The sequence below is a fragment of the Bison bison genome, unplaced genomic scaffold (genome assembly GCF_000754665.1).
Source record: "Bison bison bison isolate TAMUID 2011002044 unplaced genomic scaffold, Bison_UMD1.0 scf7180017863950, whole genome shotgun sequence".
NCBI lineage: Eukaryota > Metazoa > Chordata > Mammalia > Artiodactyla > Bovidae > Bison > Bison bison.
In genome coordinates this window covers 1,870,983-1,897,243 of record NW_011494522.1, presented here as the reverse complement: position 1 = coordinate 1,897,243, position 26,261 = coordinate 1,870,983, and the positions used below count along the sequence as shown (strand labels likewise).

Here is a 26,261-nt window from a genome sequence, read left to right as displayed (position 1 = left end):
TCTTTTCCATGGGGATGGTCTTGATCACTGTCTCCTGTACAATGTCACGAACTTCATTCCATAGTTCATCAGGCACTCTATCTATCAGATCTAGGCCCTTAAATCTATTTCTCACTTCCACTGTATAATCATAAGGGATTTAATTTAGGTCATACCTGAATGGTCTAGTGGTTTTCCCTACTTTCTTCAATTTAAGTCTGAATTTGGCAATAAGGAGTTCATGATCTGAGCCACAGTCAGCTCCTGGTCTTGTTTTTGCTGACTGTATAGAGCTTCTCCATCTTTGGCCGCAAAGAATATAATTAATCTGATTTCGGTGTTGACCATCTGGTGACGTCCATGTGTAGAGACTTTTCTTGTGTTGTTGGAAGAGAGTGTTTGTTATGACCAGTGCATTTTCTTGGCAAAACTCTATTAGTCTTTGCCCTGCTTCATTCTGTATTCCAAGGCCAAATTTACCAAAGTTACCAAAGTTACCATAAGTATAACATTTTTTCCAGGGGTAAGTGTTGATCAGCTAATTAAATTGAGATGCTCAAGGTTACACAGACAGAATATATCAAAACCAGAGTCTGTGTCATTAACTTGACACACTTGACACACACACACACACACACACACACACATATATTTCTGCTTCAAGGGAAACCTGAACTAGTCCCTGAAAGGTTAGGAAGGGTTAACCAAATAACAGGATGTGGGGTGAAGCGAAGCCAAGAAAGGTACAATATGTGAACTCTTGAGGGGTGAGAAACACCTTAAGTTAAAGGACTTGCAAGGAATTCAGAATAGCTAGGAATATTAAGAGTTGAACCCTACTTAAAGCTTTTCCCACAACTTCTTTGTTATCAATGTGAAAATAGACCTCTCTGGTGGCCTTCAAAAGGTTTTAAGAAACTGTGTCAGAGGAGCGTTCAGGAAGAAGGGACTTCAAGATCAAGAATCTTGAGATCTGGCAAATCTAATGGCAGAAGATGAATCCATAGAGATAAACAGGCGCTGGATGTGTAACATCTTCCACATCTTGCTAGTGGCTGGGCTTGATCTTAAGGCTCAGGACAGTAATAGTGTATTTGAAGCAAAAGAAATAAATTGTCAGTGTTGCACGGAAGATATCTTCTTTTTTTTTATGATCACACAGTATATACATAGGTTTATAGATAGACATTAATAAATGTTTCACAAATCAATTTCTACCCATACTATCTGCCATGTGCTTTAATTTTAAAAGTCCATTTTAATGGGTTTAATTTTAATATGTCATTTGTAAAATATTAACTTCACAACAGGCTGCACTGTGAGGAACCTCATACTACATGTGAAGCACAGAAGCAGGGGACATGGGTTAGAAGCCACTTCTTTCTCCATCACTCAAAATCCCAGCACAGGAAGGGAATTCATACACATTAAGCATGTATATTATTTACTCCAAATGCAAAATCCTTATCATTTTCACTATAGAGGCTGGAAAATTTGATATTCTGATCATTCAATAAAGCCTTAGAAATGACATATTTTTATACTGCTACTGTTACTGCTAAGTCACTTCATTCGTGTCTGACTCTGTGTGACCCCATAGATAGCAGCCCACCAGGCTCCACCGTCCCTGGGATTCTCCAGGCAAGAACACTGGAGTGGGTTGCCATTTCCTTCTCCAACGCATGAAAGTGAAAAGTGAAGTCGCTCAGTTGTGTCCGACTCTTATCGACCCCATGGACTGCAGCCCACCAGACTCCTCTGTCCATGGGATATTCCAGGCAAGAGTACTGGGGTGGGGTGCCATTGCATTCTCTGTACTTTTTATAAGTTTACACAATTGAGTACACAGGAGAACCAGAATTCAAACGCATCCCCATCAGTCTTCAATGAAATAACAATTATTGCCATACTATGCTTCCTACCACTGTAACTGAGGCATTCTGAGTTAAGTCAGTTCTAGCTTTTGACTCAAGGTCTCTACATGATTAACAGACAGCTAGGTAGGATACTGGTCTGGCACAAGATGGTTGAATGTAAGGATGAAATTGTTCAGTGAGAGAGTATGGGCTTTCCTGGTGGCTCAGATTGTAAAGAATATGCCTGCAATGCAGGAGACCTAGGTTTGATTCCTGGGTTGGGAGGAAATGGCAACCCACTCCCACTCCAGTATTCTTGCCTGGAGAATCCCATGGACAGAGGAGCCTGGTGGGCTACGATCCACGGGGTCTCAAAGAATCAGACCCAAATGACTGACTAACAAACAAGGACATAAAGAACATGTAAAATCTATGTGCTCCATACAGAGTCTAAGTTTATAAGGTTTAAGTGATTCCAAATTATTTCACAACTATCCAATGCTTTTTATATTCTGGTAGATGAACATATAGAATGATTGATGTGGCCACAAGCCAAGGAATGCTGGCAGTTACCAGCAGCTGGAACAAACAAGGAATAGATTCCCCCTACAGCCCCTTGAGGGAGCACAGGATTGCTGAAGGCTTGATTTTGGCCATGGGATACTGATGTTATGTGGATCATAACAAACTGTGGAAAATTCTTAAAGAGATGGGAATACCAGACCACCTGACCTGCCTCCTGGGAAATCTGTATGCAGGTCAAGAAGCAACAGTTAGAGCTGGACATGGAACATCAGACTGGTTCCAAATCGGGAAAGGAGTATGTCAAAGCTGTATACTGTCACCTTACTTATTTAATTTATATGCAGAGTACCTCATGTGAAATGCCAGGCTAGATGAAGCACAAACTGGAATCAAGATTGCTGGGAGAAATATCAGTAACTTCAGGTATGCAGATGACACCACCCTTATGGCAGAAAGCGAAGAAGAACTAAAGAGCCTCTTGATGAAAGTGAAAGAGGAGAGTGTAAAAGTTGGCTTAAAGTTCAACATTCAGAAAACTAAGATCATGGCATCTGGTCCCATCACTTCATGGCAAACAGATGGAGAAACAATGGAAACAGTGACAAACTTTATTTTTGGGGGTTCCAAAATCACTGCAGATGGTGACAGCAGCCATGAAATTAAAAGACTTTTGCTCCTGGAAGAAAAGCTATGACCAAATTAGACAGCATATTAAAAAGCAGAGACATTACTTTACCAACAAAGAGCCATCTAGTCAAAGCTGTGCTGTCTGCAGTAATCATGTATGGATGTGAGAGTTGGACTATAAAGAAAGCTGAGCACCAAAGAATTGATGCTTTTGAACTGTGGTGTTGGAGAAGACTGTTGAGAGTTCCTTGGACTGCAAGGAGATCCAACCAGTCAGTCCTAAAGGAAATCAGTCCTGAATATTCATTGGAAGGACTAATGCTGAAGCTGAAACTCCAATACTTTGGCCACCTGATGTGAAGAACTGACTCACTGGAAAAGACCCTGATGCTGGGAAAGATTGAAGGTGGGAGGGGAAGAGGATAACAGAGGATGAGATGGTTGGATGGCATCACCAACTCGATGGACATGAGTTTGAGTAAGCTCTGGGAGTTGGTGATGGACAGAGAAGCCTAGCATGCTGCAGTCCTTGGGGTCGCAAAGAGTTGGACATGGCTGAGCGACTGAACTGACTGACTGAGTACTGATTTCAGATTTCTTGCATCCAGACAAGTGAGAGATTAAAGTTCTACTGTTTGAAGCCACATTTGTGATAATTTGTTACAGCAGAGGAAACTAACACAATTATCTACTTAGCAGGGCAGCAGGGCAAGGGTGAGTCTTTAGCACGTAAGGGTGAGTTGGGGTCTGTGAGCATGCAGATCTCTAGGCCTTGTCCTCTGAGGATTGATTTGCTAATCTATGGGGAGTGCAGATGAAAGATGCAGTTTAACTTGGTACCTCCTGCCACTGTGCCCTATATCCCATGCTTTGTTTTTCTATTTCAAGTTAGTCTGTGCTGTGGGATAGGGAGAGGTAGGAAATAGTAATTCTGTTTGGCTCTTCAGTTTGTTTTTGTGTTAATTTGGTCTGGGGTGAGACACATGATTAAGTACTACAGAATAATAGTTTAAAGTTTGCACTCAAATCTGAGTTTGAATCCTAGTTATGATATTTACACCCTGTAAGAATTCAAAAAAATAAATTGATAAAGTTTTTACTCTCCTGAAGCCTCAGCTAACCTATCTGTGAAATGAGAATGAAAGCAGCTCCCACACAATATATTATGTGAGGAATACAGATGTTTATGAAGAGCTTAGCTCTATACTAGGCATATGTGTATCTCTGTCTGTGTGTATACATGTGTATGTATATATTTTCATACTGCTGCTGCTGCTGCTAAGTCGCTTCAGTCGTGTCCGACTCTGTGTGACCCCACAGACAGAAGCCCACCAGGCTCCCCCGTCCCTGGGATTCTCCAGGCAAGAACACTGGAGTGGGTTGCCATTTCCTTCTCCAATGCATAAAAGTGAAAGTGAAGTCGCTCGGTCGTGTCTGACTCTTAGCGACCCCACGGACTACAGCCTCCCAGGCTCCTCCGCCCATAGGATTTTCCAGGCAAGAGTACTGGAGTGGGGTGCCATTGCCTTCTCCATATTTTCATACTAGAAATGCCCATATAAACACACATATTACAGAATGTGTGTGTATAAGAGCAATTAGATAGATATATAAGGGTACTCAAATGGAAAATTTATTAGGACTTTATCAGAGAAAAATTGTTTTTTGTTTAAAATTCTATATTCTGCTTTAACTGACTTGGTGTTAGAGAATGATGAACATCATTTAATATCAGTTACCTATTAAAGATGATATTAAATCTTCATTATAGGCTATAATTGCCAATAGAAAGTGTTATAAATATAAAATTATAAAATACTGCATCAGTACCTATTAACCTGAAAATATATTCTCTGGGTTTTTAGTAAGTTCTTGCTTCTCCGTTTGTTACGGAGAACAAAACAAGGAATTTTTGTTTTTTATTATGAAATTATAAAACTGTTCTAAACTTACATAGTATCTATCTATATATATATTACATATAAGGGTAAAGCTACATACAATAGTATTTTCCAAATGCATAATTTCGCCATAAAATCTTGAATCATTACCCCATACGCCTGTACGCTCTCCCAAACTAACCAAAGCTCCTATTTCTGCTGTGGATGGAATAAACAAGTATTGTATTCAAGAAAAACACTCCTTTATGTTGCAAGTTTGGAGGGAGGGGAGAGAGGAAAAGGATCCAAACACTAAAGAAGAAGGAGGGAGAGGTGGAAGATGAAGAGGTTAAAATTTAAAGACTTGAGTTTCAGACCTTATTTTGTTAAATGCATTTATTAATAAGTTTAAAAGCAATGTGGCCTAGACTCAAATTGTTGTTTTTTTAGTCTTAAATAGACATGAGACAAAAACCGATTCTTCCACTTACTGAAAAGGGACACAAGCAGACTCAATGAGGCAAATTCTTTCGTAGGTTTGCTCTGATGGTGCAATGGAAATGCAAGCAAAGCGTCTAGTACAGCCCTGGATACAGACGGTTGGCAGTTAGTCTACAAGTGAATCAATAAGCGATACTGGTACTGCCGCACTCTCAGGTCCATCTCTAGAGCCTGATGCTTCTGCGATGCAGTTCCATAATGGTCTTCCCAGGTGGCACTAGTGGTAAAGAGCAACCTACAGTGCAGGACATGTAAGAGAAGTGGGTCTGATCCCTGGGTCAGGAAGGTCCCCTGGAGGAAGACATGGGAACCCACTCCAGTATTCTTGTCTGGAGAATCCCTTGCACAGAGGAGCCTTGTGGGCTACAGTCCACAGGACCATAAAAAATAGGACACGGCTAAAGTGACTTAGGATGCATGCATGGGATGCAATTTCATAATATTTTTTATGTTTGAAACATGACTTATACAAATTAAAGGGCAATACAATGTTTTAAAGTGTAACCTGATACATCATGAATTTTTGTCTATGGCTATCCACACAGGTCAGTTTAATTTAACTCATATAAATTATTTAATAAAGGAGATTTGGTACATCTGCTGATTTTCAAGTAATTTGTCTTATCAAATATAAACTTCTCAACTGAACATACTGAGGTCAAATGAAAAAGTTTCTCCCATTTCATTTTGTTTTTCTGCCCGACGGAAGTATTTTTACTTATAGGTTGTTAAGCTATGAATACCACAGGTCATAGTTAAAATGATCTCATATCTTAGTATATTGTTTTCCAAGCTAGGATTTTAAAATTTTCTCTTTTTTCATATTTTTTTTCACTACTGAGTATTGAAAGTGGTAATTATCTATAAATTTTAAAAAGGGAATTGAAAAAGATGGAGCAGTAGGTTCTTTTTAAAAATTAGACCATTTAAGGTGATAAAAGCTAAAGTTATGAAAGGATTGCTACAAAATATGTTTTCTAATATTAGGTGTGACTGTATTTCATGTTAACCGGGATAGTGGCTTATCACTGGGAAACATCGTACAGTATTTTAAGTCAAACTATTAGGGATAAGAACATTCTAAATATTTAAGAAAGTGGTCGATATTCAAATGTACAGCAGAAATACAAAGTACATTTGCAGTTGTTTTCTCCATACAGATATAAAGCTTAATAACTACCTGTAAAAACAGAAATAAGGTACATCCTATCTTCAAAAAGAAAGAAAAAAATTGTATGTGGATATCTGGTATCCAATTCAAAATTAGCTACTTAACTTTAATTTCCATTTGTCCTACTAATGACACAAACCAATTATAATATTGACACTTATAAAAAAAAACATTTACACTATTTACTCTATATTATAGTTAATACAGAAAAGCATTCTTATATTTTCAGCATTTACTTGATTTCTGAATGGCAGACTAGGTAACGTTCATAACAGTATTGTTTTTCATTGTAAATTAGACTTAATACATCTTAGGAAATATCTTTTTTACCTTACTATGGATGCTGTTTTAAAAAGTTATAAAGATTGAAAACCCAAGTACATCTCTAAGAAGAAATACTGAACAGAAAGCATGGTCTTTGCTATTTTGTTAAATCAGTATAGCACATCAGCATTCCAACGGATTTCAGAGTTTATCAGTCTGATTTCCTCACTATAGAAATTAGTGAAGACTTTGAATATTTATGGACTTTTTTCCTGACTCATCTAATCAGAATTAGAACTCCAGTGATCACTGTCCTTTAAACATGACACACTCTCAATGTCCCCATTTTACTTCAATTTTTTCATTCAAACTTTACATATGAGTATACTGAACAACTTCTAGAGACAAACTCAGCTTTAAAAATCATCAGGGTGGTTTATATTAATAATATAAATAAATTGGATCAATAATTTAATATAAATTTCCTAATACTTGTAGTTTATGCTTAATCTTCTGAAGTGTGAGCCTAAATAAAAATAATGAAACTGTTAAGCAAACTACAAAGTAGATATTTAGTTAATGGTTCTTTAGAGATCAGAGCTCTATTTGTAGGAAAACATTTGTCTTCATTAAGCTATCTTTTTCTAGACATTCCAGAAGATGAACAGTTTCAAAATGGCAGGGGGTCATGCGAATGGACTAACTTAGCAATATTCCACTCCTCTGAGTCATAGTGCTAGAATCCTGCAGTGTGCCATTTATAAGATTTTATTAAATCTTTAGAGCATTCCAATATTTTATCTTTTCCCTATTTGGTTAGAAACCTCATCTTATCTTACCTAAATAGATCCTTTAAAAGGGCAGCAATAACAAGCAGTGGCTGGAAGAATTAAAACTTGAAAGGGCAGCATACAGATAAAACAACAGAATAATTTTTCTATCAAGAATAGCTTCCCTGTCTGGATTCCAGTAAACTATAGAAATGGAACAAAGATGCCTGTGAAATACAGTAATTATTGTGGCAGCCACAACTCTGTAGGACATGGATTCACAGAATTAAGGGAAGACTAAAACCTATTATTTCATCTAGGAACAGAAAATTGTAAGAGGCACAAGCGTTACAAAAATCCTCATATCAGCAAGTTTCAAGCAATACAATAAGATAGGAAAGAAGGTAGAAGGTTGTGGCTAAGAAAACAATTGAGCTACTAGAGTGAGGTGAAGGGATGAGCCAGAAAACAGGAAGGACAAGCTGGGAACTGCATTTGCCAGATTCTCAGTTCTGCCCCATAATCTAATTCTTGGTTTGCAACTATTGCACATAATCAAATTTCCTAATCTCTCCATGCATTTATGAAGATTGTTAAATACCATGGTCTATTTTATTAGTGTTCTACTCTAACCAACGGAGCTAACTGGCCAAGTGCTCTAATGGGCTATTTTAAAATAAAGAAAATTTTGTTTTCCAAACAACTTTTCCCCTATATGTCTTTCATTTTTGTCTACGAACCTTGCACTTGTGCCTCTGCATTTCAAATACATGTTGGGCATTTTTTTTCTGCTATTTTTAATCTGCTGGGCATTCTGGACATTCCTGGTATTTATAGTTGACTAATTTATTTCCTCATGTAATCTCACCAAAGTTGTGGCATGCAGCATATATTTTGAATCCTGATACCACCCACCTAGAAATTACTTAACAGGTGCCATCCATATTAGTAACTTCATCTTTGGATGAGGTTAAATATAGTATTGAATAAGCTTCTGCAAACTTAGCTCTGTTTCCCGCCCCCGCAGGATGAATTTAGTCTTAAGCTTATTAAAGAAAGATATAGCAATAGATAACAGTTGAAACAATAAATATGAATTGGAACCTCTCAATAATCATGCTAATAAACTGCTGTAAAGACAAGTTCATATTGTCCAAATATCTGCTCTTTAGTCAATGATATTTGAAAGAATTATTGTTGAATTGTATGTTATAAAATACTATAATCAATTTTTTATATTATAGTTAATCATTACAGAATGACATGGAAAAGAGCACATTAATATTATCTAATAATCTGAAATCATTACATTTATTTGAATTTCTTTAATTTCTATGTAATCCACTAACAAATACCTCTTCATGCGATCATATTCCCTTATGACATGACATAAACGAAAATGTATTCCCATTGTTTTCCAACATTAAATCTTCCACCCAGACTTCAAATTTCCTCCTCTGCCACTTCCTTGAGGATCCGGCATGTCCCCGGAATCTCCCTCCCCTCTCCTTCCTGCTTCCTCCTTCTCTACTTCCCCCTTGCAAAAACTCCCCTCACCCTGCCTTCCTCTCAAACCATGTTTCCCCTTCAACAGGAAAATCCTAGAAAAATATTAAACACTCAGTGGCTGTCTGCCCCTCTCAGCCACTCCTGAACACATGATCACTCTTACAGAAGATGTTTACTTGGAGGTCATTAATGCCTGTCTAATTACTAGAACTAAGTGTTCACCTTTGGTATACCTACCTATTTTCATGTAGCCCTGGACAGTATTCATCACATTTCCCTCATTTCACTTCTCCCTGTCCCACTAGGCTAACCCAAGTATGCACTATAGCTTAAGCTACCATAGCTACCCTAATGATTAACAATCCACACATGTTGAGTGACCTCTCAATGACGGGCTCGCTTTCTCACCACTCTTTTCACCCTCTTCTGACTCCTACACCTCTCCTCGTCACATACATGCTGGTGTACCGCAAGGTGAGAACCTCAGCTTTCTTCCTATCTGACTCACACAGATCTCCTAGAGATCTCACCCTTGTCCACTTCAGTCAGTGCCTACACACAAGTACATTCTCACCAATGCCTTACTTCCGATTTGGAAACACATGCCTAATTGCCTCCAGTCACCTCCACTTCACGTTCCAATGGATACATCAAATTATATTAGTGAAAATCTGAATTTGTCATCTCCCCCCGTTCACCTTTTAACCTGTTTTCTCCCTCCATAATAACCATCTTATTTAATGGTAACTATTTACTCATTCAGGCCAAAAAATTGGGGAGTACTGCATAGTCCCTACATTTTTCATCTCCCACACCCAACTGAAAGTCAACACTTAAGGACTATACAATTCTCAGAAAGCACCTGGGGTGATCTTTTTAAATATTTACATCAGATCATAACATGGTCCAGCTTTAAAAGTTTTCTAAAGGCTCCTCAATCAATAGAGTAACACAGTGGACCTTCCTTTGCTTCCACATAATTAGGCTTCCATCTTCCCCTCTGAACACCTCTCACTGTGCTCAAACCACATGGTCTTCTGTTTCTGGAACACACCAAGCTCACTCCCTCCACATTCCTTTTGTTCTTCCCTATGTAACACTGTCGTTATTACTTATCTGAATATTTGCTTCTGATTCTCAAGTGTCCCTATATCTGAGCCTTATGAGCTCAGTTAATCTCACCCAAATATGAACATCTGGCTGTTCATCGATTTCCTGTAGATTCATACTACAAGAGAACATCTATTCATAAAGGCGTAAAATAATCCAGTAAAGGTCTCCCTTGTGGCTCAGCTGGTAAAGAATCTGCCTGCAATGTGGGGGACCTGGATTAGATTCCTGCGTTGGGAAGATCTCCTGGAGAGGGGAAAAGCTACCCACTCCAGTATTCTGGCCTAGAGAATTTCATGGACTGTACAGTCCATGGTTTTGCAAGGAGTCAGACATGACTGAGCAACTAACTGCTAAAAAAAAAAAAAAAAAAGGTTATCAAGTTTAAAATTAAAAACGAAAAAAAAACCACTTTGTAACTAGAAATAGTAGCAGACCAAGTTTTACCTTACCTTTTGTTATCAAACGTGAATGCCAACCCAAAGGCCATGAGCAATCCTTTATATATATATAAAGAATTGGACAAGTAGTTCTATGAGGAAGGACAGTGCTCACTGTTACTAATGCAGCATTGCTTGGCTGTTACACAAAAAAAGAAGCAGGCCACATCCTGTTTAGGACAGAAATATCAACTTTATAAACCTAGTCACGCTATCATAATTCTATTTCCTCTACTTTCTTATCTCGGCTAAAATCTAGAATTTTATTCATTAATAACATGTTACCAGTGCCAATTTTTAAGAATAGAGGCAAAAATGATTCAACCAAAAAAGTTACATTTGTGTCACATGTATTCTTGTGAATCACCACAGGGAAGCCATGCCAATTTCAGGTTAAAAATTCAACCACAAAAAAATAAAAATGAGGTTACAAGTCATTGTTACTCATATTTCAGTGTAATTCTGACTAAAACTTTTGGCTGGAAAAAAACACCTATTTTATAACATGCATTTCTCAGGTTTTGATTTTTCTGTGTTCTTTCTTTTCATCAGAAGCAGAAATATCAACATAACATTGTATACTAGATGTTATATGACATTTGAGGGCCAAAGGAGCAGGAAGTAATAAAATTAAGAGAACCTTATGAGATATTTTCATATTTGTAGAATCTTAGGCACAGATGTTTCAGATGAATATCCAAGGACTGCATCTCTGTCTATAGTTATGAGCTTTGGAGGTTCGTTTATTATCTATCATGAAGCAATAGCTTGGCTATTCACTGAACTGTTATCAGAATCAAGTTGGAATGACAGCAGTGAAGATAAGAATTTTAGTATCCAACATCTCTTGATGACTGAAATAAGGAAAGTAAAACCAATAGTGTTGGGTTTGGGAAACATAATGTGATATTCAGGGACTATAGTGCTTTTATAAGAAACCTTACAAAGTTTTTAACAGGTATTAATTAATGAATGTGCCCTTTATAAAGTTAGTAGCAGTACTATTCTGCATTTCCATATCAGTTTAGGTGGTAAAGAATGTCCACAGTTATATGTTATTATCATGTCATAATTAGGGTTTATTTTACAGATGAGAAAGCAGAAGGTCAGAGAAGTTACATGTCTTTGCCAACATCAAGGAGCTTTCACTGCAGCAGGGCCCAAAGGTATTATAATCACTTCCAGTAAAACTTCAGGAAACAACCATAATTAATTTTTATAGAGTCATCTTTGTGCCCAGAGTAATTAGATCAGGAACTTTCCCTAAAACTAAAGTGTTTTACAGAGAATCTTTCTTTATAGTGATTTTTTTTTTCACAACAGCGACAGAGAGTTCACGACATTGTAATAGGTCCTTAGTGTGTGCTTAAACACACACACACACTAGACATGCTAGTTAATCACTCTTTAAAACTAAATTATTTTTTTATGATTTTGGATTTCAGTTTTCTGACATTACCAATATCAGGTCAGCAGGTCAAAAAGTTTATCATTTCTTTTCATTCTTTGTATTGCTGTCAATTAAGAACTCATTATTTTTATTTTAAAGGTCTATTCTATGCTAAAAAGAGTTTTGGAAAAACCTCATCTTCTGAATTTTGGCTGTCACTCCTAATTATATCTGCTGACGTAACTTCAACTAAGGCATTTTGGCTTCAGGTTGTCCTATAAAATTAAATTGTGGTTATTTAATTAATAAAGGGGTGGGCTTCTAATCTCAGTAGTTTATCAATCTATTGTTTTATTACAAAACTCTACTCTTTACCAACTAGTAAAGATAAGAGAGGGCTGGGTGAGATACAGATCTCTAGATCAGCTACTTTCTGGAAAAAGCTATGAATCATATCCCCTAGTTAGTCCCTGCTCAGCAAAACCAGCAGCCTGCCTTTATAGAGTCATTTCCAAGAGTGCTGAAGAGTCCATATGTTTATACTGGACTTTGTTATGAGCAAAGAAAATACTATTTATATATTTTTAAAATGCACATGACAACTTTTGTTCTTCAAATCAGTTGTTCAGACAAAAAGGCTCCCCTTAAAACTGGAAATGGGATTTCCTGCCACTAGTGAAATTATTCAGACACCAGAACACAAAAAAATGTCAAGGATCTGATAAAACACCTGGAGACTGCTTTTTCAAAAGTCATACATATTCAAACATATTGATGCTATCACTTTTTCCTAAATTGCACCCAAAGAGATATACATACATGATAGAATACAATCAAATGGTTTCTTGAATAAGCAGGAACATATGCAAAAGAAATTTCTAGTCCATTTATAAATGCAGTTAACTCTGGAAGTGAAGACAGGCATTATATTTAGAATAAACATGATTCTTACCATCTGAGACTGACTCCTAGGACATCCATTGATATCTTCAACTTTTTCATTTGCTAAAGCCAAGAAATAAAATAAGAGAAAAAAAGAACGACATGCTTAAGCCATGAAGTGAAACACACACACAAGAGACTAAGAAAAAAAAAAAAACAAAACCACAAGCAAAACGCTGCTGCTACATTCACTTTGTCTCCTAAGCTGTGTACAGGACACACTTGTTAGCAGCCGCCAAGTCCATATGCAGGAATCAGGCAAAAAAAAAAAAAAAGTGACTGAGAAGGAAGTTGCCGTTAATTCCTCAGCTTGTGCCAAATGACTGCTGACATGAAACCTTTCACAATTGTCCCTGCTGGATCAGGATACAGTTTCAAGGAATCTCAGAGTGTATGAGTTGCTCCAGCTAACGAAAAGCACACATGGGAGACATATGGTTTAATGAAGCGTTCATTTCTGACAATCCAGTGTATGTAAAGATACAGCTCTAGCCATTTACAAGTATGGCCAAACTGCCTTTTTCAAACATCCTCACAGAAACATTTTAATTAAATCACAGGGAGAGCTACATTAATCTCACAGACACATGGACCAAGTTTCTAAGCATTCGACTGAAATTGTATTTTACCCAAAGTAGGTGGGGGCAGAGACTTTCAAGTTTTGTTTTGTTTTTCCAGAGGGTAGGTCTTACCAATGATCTGGATGATTTCTGCGAGCAGTACTCCATCTGCAATGTCTTGCTGCAAATCCTTGATCAGCCGCTTGTGGCCCGATTTTGCTAGGTAGTGGTTGGCCCAGTCTGTGTAAATCTGTTGAACAGAGGGAGGGAAGAAGTGAGATGAGATGAGGGAAAAGAGAGGCAATAAAAATGCTCAAGACAAATGTTGGATACAGAGGGATGTTATTCTGGATCACATTCCAGCTTAAGAAGTCATAGCTCAAAAGGAAATAGTTGTAAAATAACTTTTAAGTTCACTCTTTTTCAAAACCAGGGACTAGTCACTTGTGACAGAGCAAAACTCCCTTCCTGGATGACTACTGAGGAAGCTCCTGTTCGCAAATCAGTTTCAGTTTGTACTCTCTTGCCTCTGGTTCCATCATACTGAAAATCATCCTGTCTGTCCTTATAAAAGGGAGCCACCTGGATTGACTTACACAGGAATCTCACCATAAAAACGTGTGTTTCTCTGAGCAGACTTTATTAAATCTGTCATGTGAGATACTACATGTGATAATATTTTGGCATCATTTTATGAAATAATTGCAGATGCCTAAGCTGTTTTATTTGAATTGTCAAATCCCATTTCAGCTTCTCGTAATGTGTTTTTATAAGAGAATAGAGGAAGTTTAAAAAGCAGCTATTATATAGAAATTGTAATTAATATAGAATTGAGGTACAGATTATGAACTCTAAGCTTGGTTATCTATATAAAGAAGAAGTGTCTCTCCAATAACAGATTATGATAGAGGAAAAAATTGAAACTGTTCAAAAACTTCACAAAAATAATAAAATGTTACTAATCTTTCAAATGTTATAGGCACTTACTGATGTAATATAATCTAATTATAGGGATAAAACTTCAGTTTCATGAGAGACTCACATGGACATGTTAGTACACTTACAAGGCAGACCATAACATGATGTGATAGAAGAATGAAAACTTGAAATAAGAATAGAAAAGGACAAATAACCGAGAAATATAAAAATGTGTTATGGAAGAAGCACTGGAGTAGAACTGGAAACATAAAAGAACCTGAAGAGGGGCAGTGAAGGGAAGGGCTTTCCCCCAGAGGGTACAAGACACAGAGAGGCACAGGAGCTAAGGAATCAAGCGACAGCTGAAAATCACGTAATTAAGGCAGGATGCCTGAAATTAGGACAAATCAGACTGGAAGGGTAAGTTGTGCCTTGTGGTCACGAGCACTGAGACCCAGGCAAACTGCAGAAAAAGAAAAAAAAATTTCTAACAAAATTAATACACGTTTTTATAAAAATAAAACAGAAGTGTAAAAACTGGACCAAAACAAGTTTCCCACAACTTGCAACCCCACCCACTTTTGAATAACTTGATATGAATAGTTCTAGAATGTTTTCTACACCCACACACTTCACCACATGACTTCATATTACACGTCACATACACACACTCATGACAGAATGCGTAACCAAATGTAGCTCAGTTTTACCTACCACTCTGCATTTTCAGGTTTTCATGAAACAATATTTTAATAATACTTCTAAAACTTTTTTACAAAAATTTATCACTATTTTTGATGTTATGTTATACATAGTATCAATCCCCCCTAACAAAAGATACTTACTGTGTTTAAAAATATTTCTATTGCTTCTAAATTTGTAAGAGACATCTTATAAATGTGTCTTGGCATATACCTATACTGGTATTTTTTACAGGACCAAAATCTAAAAATGGGGCTGCCAAGTGCTTTATAATGGATCCTAGGTATAAACATTTCAAAATATAACACAAAAGAAAATGTGTGTTTATTTTAGAAAATATAAGGTGGCATCTTAAGGCATATGTACTGGTAGAATGTGTTCTGAAAGATATCAGTAATTTGAGGTATATCCTACTGTGTAAGAAAAACATATATAATGGCAACACTACATCTTCTTTCTTCACATTCATTATCTTCTTTATACTGAAGATCATTAGAGTGTAAGAAAAATCACTTGCACAACTGTCTCCTTAATTAGAAAACAAGCACAATTTCTAGATTGACATTTTTATTTGTTGATCATCTTCCCCAATTAAGATTTTATTCTACTTGTGTTATGGCAAAATTTTAATTTTATAAGATTTACACTGTTCATAATCTTAAAAAATTGAGCGCTTTCCCTTCACCTACACATCAATCAAACAATAGCGTTAATTACTTGGTGTCTAGTAGAAACTTCAGTGTGAGCCAGACTTTATTTGTGCCTATGCCCGAGGCAGCGAGTTATTTATAAGGACCAGTTAACTGACTCTAAAGGATCCACAATGATGAAGAATATGAGTTCTGGACTCAAGCAGATATAGCTTGGAGGCCCAGCAGACTATTTGCTTCCCCCTGGGACCTTGAACAAATTACTTATATTTTCTAAACCTGATTCCTTATCTGCAAACTAAGGATGATATAATACTTACAGTATTATGTCAGGACTAATAAGATTGAACTTGTAAAGGACCTGTCACAGAGTTGATCCTGAAAAAAAGGCCTACTATTATTATTTTATGGCATCTAAATGTTATTTGCTATGGTGGCTTTCCAACAAATATTTGTTGACGTTATCATTGCTCAAAGGTTAAAAAATGTGGAAGTACTGGCAGTCGAAGACTGGAGAAACCGTATTCCTTGCTTTCTTACACTCGTCACATCTCTGACTCCTGCTGTCTAATTCACTGAGGCCACAGATCTGTCCCCCATCCAAACCCTGAGGAATGTGTCCAATTTTGAGGCTGCAATGTTCTCATCCAGACCTGCAGTGAATGCCTCCATCATTACACCACCTCCAGCAAAGCTCATACTGCATGGATTTTTTTTTTTATGAAGGCATTAAATTACAGAAATTATGCTTATTTAATATTTATTCAAATATATATAAAATGGTACACGTTAAAAGTAAAAACAATAATACTTTTATTCTCCGAATGCGTGCTAACAGTGCCTTATCCTCTATCCAAAGCCCTCTAGGACGTAGGTGAGAAAACAGATGGGAAGTCAGCTGGTTGGCTTCAAGACCTTGTTGAGAAAGCCTCTGAGCTCAAGAAACATTTTTTCACTTGGTCCAGGATTTCTTCTAGAGGAATCCCAAGCCCAAGTGCTTTGACTTGTCCAGCATCTCCAACATGTGAAACTTTGCTCAGACAATAACTCTGACTTAGCGGCAATCAGAAAAATATATTCAGACTAAATAAATAAACTTGAAAATTAGTTCCTGTGTATTTTACTTAGTCCTTCTAATAGACATGTGTAGAGGATACTTGATTCAAATAAATCAGTGTTTTCCAAAGGGTTATAATATAGATGATGAAATATAAAGCAATTACCTAGAAACTTCTATACATTTTAAATATTAAATATAAGCTTATAGTTTCTTATCTTTAATAAATAAAAACTTACATTTAAAAAAGTGGAAATAGGAAGTGTGTCTTTAAGAAGACAATCTTCAAGCAAAGGACACGTGATATATAAATGTGTTTGCTGCTGCTGCTGCTAAGTCGCGTCAGTCGTGTCCGACTCTGTGCAACCCCATAGACGGCAACCCACCAGACTCCCCCGTCCCTGGGATTCTCCAGGCAAGAACACTGGAGTGGGTTGCCATTTCCTTCTCCAATACATGAAAGTGAAAAGGGAAAGTGAAGTCGCTCAGTCGTGTCTGACTCTTCGCGACCCCATGGACTGTAGCCCACCAGGCTCCTCCGTCCATGGGATTTTCCAGGCAAGAGTACTGGAGTGGGGTGCCATTGCCTTCTCCAATAAATGTGTTTAAAAATCATCAATAAACTTACTGTAATAATCTGATGAGAGAAGATACTAACAACCTTGTCAACCATCATTAAAATCTGTTGTTCAAATAAATACAGAATTTATTTGAACAGAATGGTGAAATCATGACCAGATTTTGGATCTGAGCTCCAAAGTTGCCCTTGGTTAATTTCCACTAAAATAATCACATTATTTAACCTTTTAACCTCAGTTGAATGAGTAAAATGTGTGGTAACATATTTTGTAGGATTATACTACAAATTAGAGGGTTAGTTTGTGTGTGTGTGAAGAAACCAATATAATTGAAAATAACATCAAATCACTCATAAATCAATATTTTGTATTTTCTATAGCAGGATCACTGAGTATTTAAGTCATCAAGGTTCTGACCAAAACTTTAAATAGCATTTACCTTTAAGCATCTTAAGCCAACTTTGCTCAACCATTTTAACTGCAATGTTATGAATATAAATGTCATCTCATGTAGTAATTATATTTCAGTTACTTCAGAAGAATTAATGAGATTACACTTACCCAAGTGCTACTTAGAAACTCTAGCACATTTGTATGTCTAATTATTCATTCACAGTAAGTTAAAATAATAGAATTAAATGCACCATGGCATATTTTATGCTTTGTATTTATCAGCATGTGTTTTAGGGCCTGTATGCAACAGCAGGTATTCTTTAAGGAACAATTTACAGGGCTGAAATTTCTGCTCTGCCATTTAATATCCATGTGGATACTGACTGAACATTTACTTTCTGTCAGTATCAGATTTTTCTCACCTATAAAATGGTAATAATAGTATTATCTACTAATGGAATTATTGTGAGGATTGAATAAATTTATACTCTTGGAACATGGCCTTTCACTTACTAAATATGTGTTAAATATCAAATAGTGTTAGTAGTTCATGTTTCAATATAAAATACATTTATGTTAATTGTAATTAGTTTATTAACATAAATCATCAGTATCACTGTCAAATCCTTAAATATTAGCTGTCTACCCAAATGTAGATAACCTAACTAATGAAGGAAAATTGCTGTAAGTTATAATAATCTCTTAAGTATTGATCCTATAATTTTTCTTTTACAGTGTTCTCTTCAGCAGCACATTCACTAAAATATTTCTTTTACAATGCTTGTTTTTAAATTATAAAACAATAGGGTCAGAGAGAAGGCAATATTCCTGATTTCAAGCCATACCATAAAGCTATGGTCATCAAAAGAATATGATAGGGGCACAAAAACCAATAAATAGACCAATGGAACAAAACTGAAAACCCAAAAATAACCCAAGCATATACAGTCGAGTAACATTTGACAAAAGGGCTAAGAACACTCAATGGAGAAAAGGCAGTTAGTTCAGTAAATGGTGCTGAGATAATTAGATACTCACACGTGAAAGAATGAAACCACACCCATGTCTTACGCCACTTTACAAAAATTAACTCAAAATGGACTAAGCCTTGAAACCATGAAACTCCTAGAAATAAACACAGGAATCAATTCTTTGACATGGGTCTTGGGAATGAATTTTTGAATATGACATGTAAGGCTCAAAAAATAAAATTAAAAAAAGAACAAATGGGACCGTACCAAACTAAAAAGCTTTGACACAGCAAAAGAAACTATCAATAAAGCGAAAAGACTACCCATAAAATGGGAAAAATATTTGCAAACTACTCATGCGATGATGGAATTAATATCTAAAATACGTTTTTAAAATTCATAAAACACAAAAGGAAAAAATACAAATAATCCAATTAAAAATAGGCAAAAGATCTGAATAGACATTTCTCTAAAGAAAATATACAGAAGGCAAACAGGTACGAGGAAAGATGTTCAGTATCACCAATCATTAGGGAAATGCAAATTAAAACCAAAATGTGATACTACCTCATGCCTGTTAGAATGGCTGTTATCAAAAAGATGAGATAAGAAATGCCGGTGTGAATATGGAGAAAAGGCTTCCTCCTCCCTGCTTTTTTCTTTTTACTCTATGTGAGCAGATGGATGTTACTGAACCTACTGTAATAATAATTTCACAGTGTATGTAAACCAAAGGCTTCCCAGGCAGTGCTAGTGGTAAAGAACTCGCTTGCCAATGCAGGAGACGTGGGTTTCATCCTTGGGTTGGGACGATACCGTGGAGGAGCAGGAGATGGCAACCCACCCAGTATTCTTGTGTGGAGAATCCCATGGACAGAGGAGCCTGGAAGGCTAGTCCACAGAGTCACACAGAGTCGGACATGACTGTAGCTACTTAGCACACACACTAGCATATATAACCGAACTGTCAGGCTGTATGCCTTAGACTTATAGAGTGATATATATCAATTATTTCTCAACAAAACTGCAAATGGATAAATAAATATGGCAAAACACACAAAACAAACAAAAATAGAAGACAATACATAGATATCACATTGCTTTGGTTCTGTTCCAGTAAAACAACATCACAGGTTCTACTTTGATTCTCCATGGAGTCTTAAACTTTTGCTCATGATGACTTCTTTTTAACTACTGACAACATAATGTACTGCTGTTGTGCATCAGCAATCTATTCCTGAATTTTTTAACCATAATTTCAGAATTTGATGAGTGTATTTTAAGTAACCTGACAGTTAAATAAAATTATTATGACTTTTTATTATTGCATATACTGCACATGTGTCCGTGAGAGACAATAATTTATTTATAATGAGTGCTAAATGATCAAAAGAATGTAGACAAGTAGGTTGGGAAACACAGACTCTTTAGTCAAGAATCTATTTTAATAGAAATACACTAACCTATAACCTAAAGTTCTGAATATTCATTGGAAGGACTGATGCTGAAGCTGAAACTCCAATACTTTGGTCACCTGATGTGAAGAACTGACTCCCTGGAAAAGACCCTGATGCTGGGAAAGATCAAAGGCAGGAGGAGAAGGGGACAACTGAGAGTGAGATGGTTTGATGGCATCACCGACTAAATGGATGTGAGTTTGAGTAAACTCCAGGAGTTGGTGATGGGCAGGGAAGCCTGGCACGCTGCAGTCCATGGGGTCACAAAGAGTCAGTCACAACTGAGTGACTGAACTGATAACTTAATTAGAAAATATTATAAGTGAAGTCTGATAATTTTTAAATATCAGTTGAGCCAGTTTTAACCCTGCATTTACTTATACCATTAGTGTCACCCAACATTCAAGGAGTCGTGACATTCTCATAAGCACTACTCTCCAGTGTCTTCAAATCACTGCCTTTCAGAAGGCAAATGGGCTCCTCTAAATCCACAGCAGATAGAAATCATTTTGAAACCCAAGAATTTCCATGGCAATAAGAGGCTTCTGCATTATGTAAATCAGCAAAATACCCAGCACATAAAAGATAAGCCATAAACGGTGGACTAGGGAAGTATTTTTACCAGAAAGAGAACTGGTGCTGGCAAGACAAGTGGAAGAAAGGAAAGGTGCTAAGATGTGGCCTAATAGGCCGCTTGTCTGGGTAGAATTTCACAGTCACATGTGGACCCAAGAAGGACTCACAAAGCATAACATGTACCACAAGTCTGTGGGACAGCATCTGCTTTTTTATTTTTGCTTTTTGCCAATTCCTGAAAACAACATGGAATTGTCTAAGGGAAAGCCACTTATCCTAGAGAGTATTTGAAATCAGGACAGGAAGAATGCTGAGAACTGCCACGTGAAAGGACAAAAAGTAAGAAAGATGTGATCACAGGTTATGATCAGTCCAGTCTGACAGGCGTCATAAGTTCCACCATCACCAGGCAGCAGCACGGAGGGGCACTCATGGCCCAGAAGATGTGGCATCACAGAGCCATGGGGACAAGTAACCCTGGGCACCAGCCCTCCCCAGACCACCCTTCAGAAAGAAATGTGCACAGGGAAGGAGAAGACTCGGGAAATGACTGGGCCTTTTCTGGTAATACTGGGCTTTAAACTGGAAGTAACTTTGACTCGGGAAAAATCAATTTTCTCCTGCTGAATAGGAATAGAGACTTAAAAGCTATAATTTTATACACCTCAATATATAACTCAAAAATCTCTGAACAATAGGCAAACTTGGACAAAAGGATTAGAAAAATTACTAAGGTTTTAAGATATAAAACATGCTATTTTTAGTCCTCTTGGAATTTTATCCCAGTCTGGATCTTCAGTTGTTATCACAGAACTCAGAAGACCAATGATCCATGGAGGTCAATGTCATGGCTCTTGCAGACCTTCTAGAAATCTCAATGCTGAGGGCTATGAGTGAGTGTGCCTGCTCAGTCATGTCCGGCTCTTTGTGACCCCAAGGACTCTAGCTCACCATGCTTCTCTGTCAATGGGATTTTCCAGCCAAGAATATTGGAGTGGGTTGCCATTTCCCTCTCCAAAAGATCTTCCTGACCCAGGGACTGAACCCACATTTCTTGCGTCTCTACATTGGAAGGCAGATTCTTTACCACTGCACCATCTTGGAAGTCCCAAAGAGATACTATTATAAAATGAACACATGCCTCTTGATGAGAGTGAAAGAGGAGAGTGAAAAAGTTGGCTTAAAGCTCAACATTCAGAAAAAGAAGATCATGGCATCTGGTCCCATCATTTCATGGCAAATAGATGGGGAAACAGTGCAAACAGTGTCAGACTTTATTTTTCTGGGCTCCAAAATCACTGCAGATGGTGACTGCAGCCATGAAATTAAAAGACGCTTACTCCTTGGAAGGAAAGTTATGACCAACCTAGATAGCATATTCAAAAGCAGAGACATTACTTTGCCAACAAAGGTCCGTCTAGTCAAGGCTATGGTTTTCCCAGTGGTCATGTATGGATGTGAGAGTTGGACTGTGAAGAAGGCTGAGCGCCAAAGAATTGATGCTTTTGAACTGTGGTGTTGAAGAAGACTCTTGAGAGTCCCTTGGACTGCAAGGAGATCCAACCAGTTCATCCTAAAGGAGATCAACCCTGGGTGTTCTCTGGAAGGAATGATGCTAAAGCTGAAACTCCAGCACTTTGGCCACCTCATGTGAAGAGTTGACTCATTGGAAAAGACTCTGATGCTGGGAGGGATTTGGGGGCAGGAGGAAGAGGGGACGACAGAGGATGAGATGGCTGGATGGCATCACCGACTCGATGGATGTGAGTTTGAGTGAACTCCAGAAGATGGTGATGGACAGGGAGGCTTGGCATGCTGGGATTCATGGGGTTGCAAAGAGTCGGACACAACTGAGCGACTGAACTGAACTGAAGTGAATTTTGCTTATAGAATTAGCAAAGACTTAAACATGATAATATTTAGTGCTGGCAAGAGTGTGACAGGGCATTCTTATAAAGTTCCAGATGAATGTAAGTTGACCAACTTTTCTGAAAAGCTACCTCCCAGATTGAGAAGTAGTGCCTCTCAGCATTTTTGAGGGGGAACTTCATTGCCACTGTATTTCTTTGATGAGTTAACTGTGTATTTGCCCATTTTTTCTTTGGAGAAAGCAATGGCAACCCACTCCAGTACTCTTGCCTGGAAAATTCCATGGATGGAGGAGCCTGGTGGACTATAGTCCATGGGGTTGCTAAGAGTCAGATATGACTGAGCGACTTCACTACTTTCATGCATTGGAGAAGGAAATGGCAACCCACTCCAGTATTCTTGCCTGGAGAATCCCAGGGATAGAGGAGCCTGTTGGGCTGCCGTCTATGGGATCGCACAGAGTCGGACACCACTGACACGACAGCAGCAGCAGCAGCAGCCATTTTTTCTTAGGGTGGTCACTTTTTTAATCACTGATATGTAAGCCCTTGTATGACTGATTATTTAATTAGTTTTCCCTACTAGAGTGACTTATTTAGTTTTGTTGACCTTATGTCCAAAGTGCCTACTGTATGTCTATTCCCTGGCATACAGTAGTCACTCAGTAAAAACTTGTTGAATAAATTAGTGAGTTGAATAGCATTACTTGATAAAAAATTGTTGAAGCACTTAAAAAATGAATATTAATGAATAAACAACCCAGCAAATCAGAAGAAGGTCTTTGAAAGCAGGTGAATTCTAAAGTAAGCATAAAATAAATTCCAATAATTTCCTTTTACTGTTTTTTCTTTCTCACATCCAATCTCTAATCCAGTTCTGTTAACTTGATCTTCTTCATGCCTCTGCCCTTCAGCTCCATTGCTGATGTAATTGTTCTGGTTTAACTTCTCATCATCTCTCACACAAATTACTTTAAAAGTCCTAGGAATTGTTTCTAAGTTAGGCAGGCTATGTACTAAACTATTCTAAATACTATAGACAGGAACTGCTTTAAAGTGCAAAATTATTAAATTATTAGGTAATTTACCTTCCTACCTAAGAATTACAGGATAGCTCCCACTTGATTTGAGAAGAAAAGTTTCCTTCTAAAGCCAATTTACTCCAGTTTTTAAAAGCAACTTTGCTCAAAGAAAAATGGCAAAAAAGAAAAGATAAAAAAGAAGGCCAAAACTATGAAGGTTCTAGAAGAATGATGGAAGATTGAGGAATGCCATTCAAAAGGATGAGCTTTGACAAGCATAGAGAAGGGAAAAGCACATGCCATATATATGATGAAAGATAGTGAAACACAGTAAGAGGCAGGGGTGTATTTCATATTCTGAATTCTGAATCCATTTGTTCAGAATAATTCCATTTGTTCAGAGCATGGGGAAGAGGCATATTGAAAAGCTAGAGAAAAGATAACACGAATCAGATAAGGGTCCTGTGCAAAGAAGGCTATGTCAATACATTAGGTGAAAGCTTATTCTTACGTAGGACACATAAAACTGACAGACATGACTGTATTTCTAAACTCTAGCTCTGGTACAGCTATGGAGGATCATTTGGAACAGAGAAAAACAATAAAGGGAGATTACTTAAGAGGATTTCACATGCTAGCAAGGTAATACTCAAAATCCTTCAAGCCAGGTTTCAACAGTATGTGAACTGAGAACTTCCAGATGTACAAACTGTATTTAGAAAAGGCAGAGGAACCAGAGATCAAATTGCCAACATCCCTCTGATCACAGAAAAAGCAAGGGAATTCCAGAAAAAAAAAAAAAATCTGCTTCATTGACTATGCTAAATCCTTTCACTGTGGGGATCACAACAAACTGTGTAAATTACACAGAGATGGGAATACCAGACCACCTTACCTACCTCCTGAGAAACATATGCAGGTCAAGAAGCAACAGAACTGAACATGGAACAATGGACTGGTTCCAAATTGGGAAAGGAGTATGTCAAGGCTGTATATCGTTACCACGCCTATTTAACTTATATGCAGAGCACGTTATGAGAAATGCCAGGCTGGATGAAGCACAAGCTGGAATCAAGATTGCTGGGAGAAATATCAACAACCTCAGATAGGCAGATGATACCATTCTAATGGCACAAAAGGAAGAGAAACTAAAGAGCCTCTTATTGAGGGTGCAAGAGAAGAGTGAAAAAGCTGGCTTAAAACTCAACATTCATAAAACTAAAACCATAGCTTCCATTCCCATCACTACATTGCAAATAGATGGGGAGACAGTGAGATACTTTATTTTCTTGGGCTCTGAAAGCACTGCGGACAGTGAGTGCAGGCATGAAATTCAAAGACATTTGCTCCTCGGAAGAAAAGCTATGACAAACCCAGATAGCATATTAAAAAGCAGAGACATCACTTTGCTGACAAAAGTCCATACAGTCAAAGCTATGCTTTTTCAAGTAGTCATGTACAGATGTAGAGTTGGCCCATAAAGAAGGCTGAGCACCGAAGAACTGATGCTTTCAAACTGTAGGGCTGGAGAAGACTCTTGAGTGTCCCTTGGACAGCAGAGATCAGACCAGTCAATCCTAAAAGAAGTCAACCTTGAATGTTCATTGGAAGGACTGATGCTGAAGCTGAAACTCCATTACTCTGGGCACCTGATGTGAAGAACTGACTCCTTGGAAAAGACCCTAATGCTGGAAAGATTGAGTGCGAGACAAGAAGGCGGTGACAGAGGATGAGATGGTTGGATGGCATCACCGACTCAACACACATGAGTTTGTGCAAACTCAGAGAGACAGTGAAGGACAAGGGAAGCCTGGAGTGTGTGTACAGTCTAATGGGTCACAAAGAGCTGGACACGACTTAGCAACTGAACAGTAAGTTAAGATGTAAGACTCTTCTTTCTCAAAGTGAAATAAATACTTCACCACCCTGGTATTTTCTAGAAACTCTACCTTAAAAGAGCAAGAGCAGAAACCAAAAACTCTAACTCCATGACTATATAATACATGAACATGGAAAGCAGATGAAAGAGTGATACATGACTTAGCAAAGAGAAGTAAAGAAACATCAAACCCACAGGATCTGCAGAGGGAGATACCAAAGCAATACAAGGAAGTTTTCCCATAGAACCCCAGAACAGCTCAGAAAGTGTGGGCAACAGACCAAATGGAAGCTGGGAGGAACCAGAGACAAGACCATACCATCCAAAGCCTGGAAATACAGACCAGAGAAATTCCAGACTGAGAGTTATGAGTCAGGCAGGAGGGTGGAAGCATAAGAATGAAAATGAGAGATAAATATTATGCATCATGAAGTTGAGACTCCAGCAACTGTCTTCCTCTATTGGCGTTCTTTCTCCTTCAGAAATGCAGGAGTATATTTTCCCCATCCTCATTCCAGCCTCATTCCAGAACTGTAATGTCTTTCTCTGACAACAGTAGTTATCTCTAAGACCAAAGACAGCAAAATTTAAGATACCCAGTGAATCAACCAGCTGGCCAGTGGGGGACCTATAATTAATCCCAGAAGACATTAAGAAATGTGTGGA

The 26,261-nt window shown here is 37.7% G+C and overlaps 1 protein-coding gene across 4 annotated transcripts in view; it reads right to left on the bottom strand.

Annotated features, from left to right (window-relative positions):
* Positions 1-26,261, bottom strand: part of NAV3 (neuron navigator 3) — an 898,556-nt gene that overhangs the window by 259,172 nt on the left and 613,123 nt on the right. For all 4 annotated transcript variants that reach the window (XM_010833878.1, XM_010833876.1, XM_010833879.1 and 1 more), the window contains 2 exons: positions 13,657-13,774; positions 12,975-13,027 (listed from right to left, as the gene is read on the bottom strand). In XM_010833878.1, coding sequence (XP_010832180.1) covers positions 12,975-13,027; positions 13,657-13,774 — 171 coding nt within the window. The remainder of the gene's footprint in view (positions 1-12,974; positions 13,028-13,656; positions 13,775-26,261) is intronic.